This window comes from Pochonia chlamydosporia, assembly GCF_001653235.2.
Source record: "Pochonia chlamydosporia 170 chromosome Unknown PCv3seq00044, whole genome shotgun sequence".
Classification (NCBI taxonomy): Eukaryota; Fungi; Ascomycota; class Sordariomycetes; order Hypocreales; family Clavicipitaceae; genus Pochonia; species Pochonia chlamydosporia.
In genome coordinates, this window is record NW_019154079.1 from 1 (window position 1) to 3755 (window position 3755).

General features: G+C 48.4%; 2 protein-coding genes across 2 annotated transcripts; both read right to left on the minus strand.

Annotated features, from left to right (window-relative positions):
* Positions 1-218: 218 nt before the first annotated feature.
* VFPPC_17231 (hypothetical protein) lies at positions 219-569 on the minus strand (the record flags this gene model as incomplete). The annotated part of the gene is made up of 1 exon (XM_018294971.1): positions 219-569. The coding sequence occupies one exon, from the start codon at positions 567-569 to the stop codon at positions 219-221; it is 351 nt and encodes a 116-aa protein (XP_018135609.1).
* Positions 570-817: 248 nt separating this feature from the next.
* On the minus strand, positions 818-3046 carry VFPPC_12575 (ribonuclease H-like protein; the record flags this gene model as incomplete). The annotated part of the gene is made up of 1 exon (XM_018290397.1): positions 818-3046. One exon carries the CDS (start codon positions 3044-3046, stop codon positions 818-820), a length of 2229 nt encoding a protein of 742 aa, XP_018135608.1.
* Positions 3047-3755: the final 709 nt, after the last annotated feature.

A 3755-nucleotide genomic window follows, 5' to 3' on the forward strand; every position in this document is an offset into this window, starting at 1 on the left:
CACATACATTTTTCAAGCTTGAGTGCTGTGTCTTCAGTAGTAAACTAAATTGGAACCGCGTGACGCGACAAATTTTGCACACGATAATTTTGGGGGTCCCATTTCTATGTGTAGGGACTTAATAGAACACACAGGCAGAGTTATGACATGCTGGTAGTTGTTCGTTGTCCTCTATAAAAAGCAGAATCCTCCGATACTAAATACTTTGGAAGGTTGGCTTACTGCAGTTGCCTTCCTGGCAAAACAGCTGAGTGATCAGTCAACAAAGGCAGCTCTATCTTCCAGATATGTCTTAAGAGTGCAAACAACCCCTTATTGACGCCTAGTCGTTGAAAGAGTTTTGAGGGGAACAATGAGCCATCGCCGTGCCGCGGGCCAAACAGGGAATTCCTTGATACGATCGGCACGGCATATAACGGCACAAACTGAATGTTCGTTTGGGAACGGCTTCCTCTAAGATGACACGGAGCCAGCTTTGCTGTTAAATGTGCCTGAGCAGTAATGTTTTCCAAACAAATCTGCATAATCAGCGGCTTGCACTTGTTGCTCTCTGGTATGGAAACGTGCATTGCAGCATCGGCCACATTTGCCGCCGAACGATAATTTCTAGTTATCGCTTACCACTCGGTGAACCGTGACAGCTACCTTCCCTGCAGGCTTCGGCTAGCAATTTCTTCCATCGATCAGTATAATCCAGAAATATCCATCCAGGCTTTCTAATCATACGTGATACGCCATACGGGCCTATATGATTTATGACGTATGATTTATTCTCGTATGGCGAGATAAATCATATATTGCCATACGGGAAATGACGTCATGAGTCCATGTCTTCCGCTAGACCGATAGAACCGCTGGCGCTGCCCTCCCTTGATATGCTCCCATATTGTTCGATCTCCTCGGCTGGTAGCCCTGCTGTTATGCCGCTGCGGATCCAACTCTTTAGGCACTCCCCTCTTTCAATTGTCGATGCTCCAAGGGGCATGAGATCCCATGAAATCGTACGCCGCGCTCCGGAAAATGTACGCTCAGGGTCAGCAGACATGGCAGGTACTGACAAAATGTCTATTGCCATCTTTGACAATCGAGGGAAGCGCTCCTGTTGTTCATCGCGGAGCCACCAGGTAAGCGGGGAGCAGTCAATTGGAATGGGCGACTGGGAGATATAGGATTCGTACTCGTCAACGACGGGCTCTGTGCCGATAACTTCAAGCTCCTGTGCGATCAGGTCGTACTCATCCTGTTCTGGCGCCGGAACAACGGAAGGAGTAGTACAAACGGTCGGTAGATTCTTGTATTCGTCTTCCCACAACTTCTTCACTCCCGTAAAAGTCTTCTTATGCCATTCCTTGGGCCAATTTTTCTGTATATGAGCCCTTCCTCTGGACGGGTGGAGAATTAGTGCAGCACCGTATGCCGGGCTCTCATCAGAGAGTTGGTAATATTTGTCGAAGACATGCCAGCTCGTCAGGATTGGGCCTAGTAGTTGTTGGTTCGTCTTGTACTTGTTGAACGCTTGCTGGTAGTGCTTGTGGAGGACGTCCATCGTAAATAACGTGCGATCCAGCGTCGAGCGATAGCCTTCAGTAAGCAGAGTTATCTTCCAAAATGGCTGAAGGAAGTTCCGCGTCTCGCGGAGATTTTGCCAATCTTGTGGTGTTAGGTAGTCGTCCACAAGAGTGTCGTAGTACTTGTCCTGATACCACTTAACATGCTCCTCCTTGTCAAGTGCAGTATCTAGCAGGAGAAACCACGAGTTCCAGCGTGTATCGTTGTCTAGCCCGAGAACTTTGCCGGCACGCCGCCGAAAGAGGTTGTACCTGTAATCATTGGCTCTAATGTGGATTGCGATATTGTGCAGTTTTCCGAGCGGACCTAGTTGACTCCAGCCACGCTCCTTTCGCTTCTTCCAACCCTGCATCATGTCCATGTTGAATGACGCTTGGTCCATCTCCTCAATTTGCTTACAGGCTTCAAGCACAGCCTCTTTGCTGTCCATGAAAAGAAAGGCCTGGACGCAAAGGTTGACAACATGCCCATGGCAGCGAATGCGTCTGTGCTTTGCATTCCAAGAAATGCCTCGTCCCTCAAGAAATCGGCTCAATAGACGGCAGAGCACGTCATTAGAACCGTGGTTATCCCCTGTGACATATCCTAGCTGGCTTAGTATATCGTACTCCTCAATGACCGGCTGGAGGAGCTTCCATTGCTCAGCTCCGCTATGGCTTCCAGGGCCGTCTATGCCAGGAAGCTCAGGTAAGGCAAGCAGTGCTTGGCAGGGATTCACCATGCCTTGCTGCATAAATTGCACACATATACCAAGGAACGCTTTATGGTTTGGTGCGCTCCAGACGTCAGCGGAGAGGTGAAGCTTGGCAGGGGAGGACTGAAGCCGTTTTCGAAGTATATCTTTGTGGATCGCGTATGAATTTGTGCAAAGTTTCTGGATATGTCCGTGGGAGGTACTGATAAGTTCTTCTGCCGTATAGTTTGCTGCCATAAGCAGAGAATGCAGCTCTGGCCAGGTATTACAATTGTATGGAAGATTGCGTACGGTAACCAACTGGACTAAGGCTTCCATTGCAGCGTTTGGGTTAAGTGCGCTTCGAAGAACTTGCTCCTCTCTTACTTGAAGCTTAACAAGCTCAATCTCACCGGCCTTGTTGAACGCGTCTCTAAGAAGGTTTGTGCGCGCTTTCTTTGTTAAATTCGGCTCTGAGCCAGTGGCTTCAACTGAGTGTACCTTAAGTAGATGGCTGCGGAATGTGGTAGACACGTACGTCGAGTACGGTGGATTGCAGCAGTATTTGCAGTAAAATACCAAGTTTTGTCTTGGACCAGCGCGCTCAGGTTCGGAACCTTCAGGCTTTCGAGTGTGTTCCCAGGTTGCATCGGCCGTAGTAATACGTTTACGCTTTGAACTTGTTGAAGTGGAAGAGTCGACGGAGGCTAAGCGGTTCCAGCCATCTACCTCAGAATCCCTTTCGATTGTTGTGGCTACGGGAGACTCACGGTCACTAGGTATGCGGCTGAGGAATGAGTCCATCGTAAACCATCAAGGGCCTCAAGGCGGTGGTTCAATCTCGCATGAAATTATGTGATGTATTGTCCCTTCTTCACCTCGTCATCTAGCTTGAAAGGTTCAGGTCTTATATCCTCATTGGAATACCTACCCCAGCCCCCTGATAGAATTCAGGGTGGTTGGCCAGCCTTTCAAGCGCCTGGTATCTATGATCCTGTGACAGCTCACAATCTGAAAGAAGTCTATGTTTCGATCGGAGCGAAGGCTACTTTCCGCGGTACCTTACTCAGTCCACGTTGCCAAGACCTAGCTTCAGCAACTAACATCCGATTCCGGCAGCCTCTATTGGGAAGAGTGGCCTTTCAGGATTAGGAAACTGAGCATTGGACGTGCGTGAGATGTTAACTTGTCCGATTATTTTGACCTCGGCACAACTTTATCCCGTGTATGGTCATACTAAATCATACGCCTAAGGCTGTATGATATATGTATATGCGTATTGTATGACTTAAATATGATTTAACTAAATCATACGCGTATGATTAGAAAGCCTGCCCTGACCCATGAGTGCCGCCCCCCCTCCTCCTCTCTGTGGCGATATTTCAGTCTTTAAACCTCGGTTTTTACCGTAAGTTATCATAAAAATTATGTCGTTACAGCCGATCGAAAACCTGGGATGATAATACAGCTCTCGGCTGACGACTCTCGTGACTCTTGGACCTGGTTTGCTTGC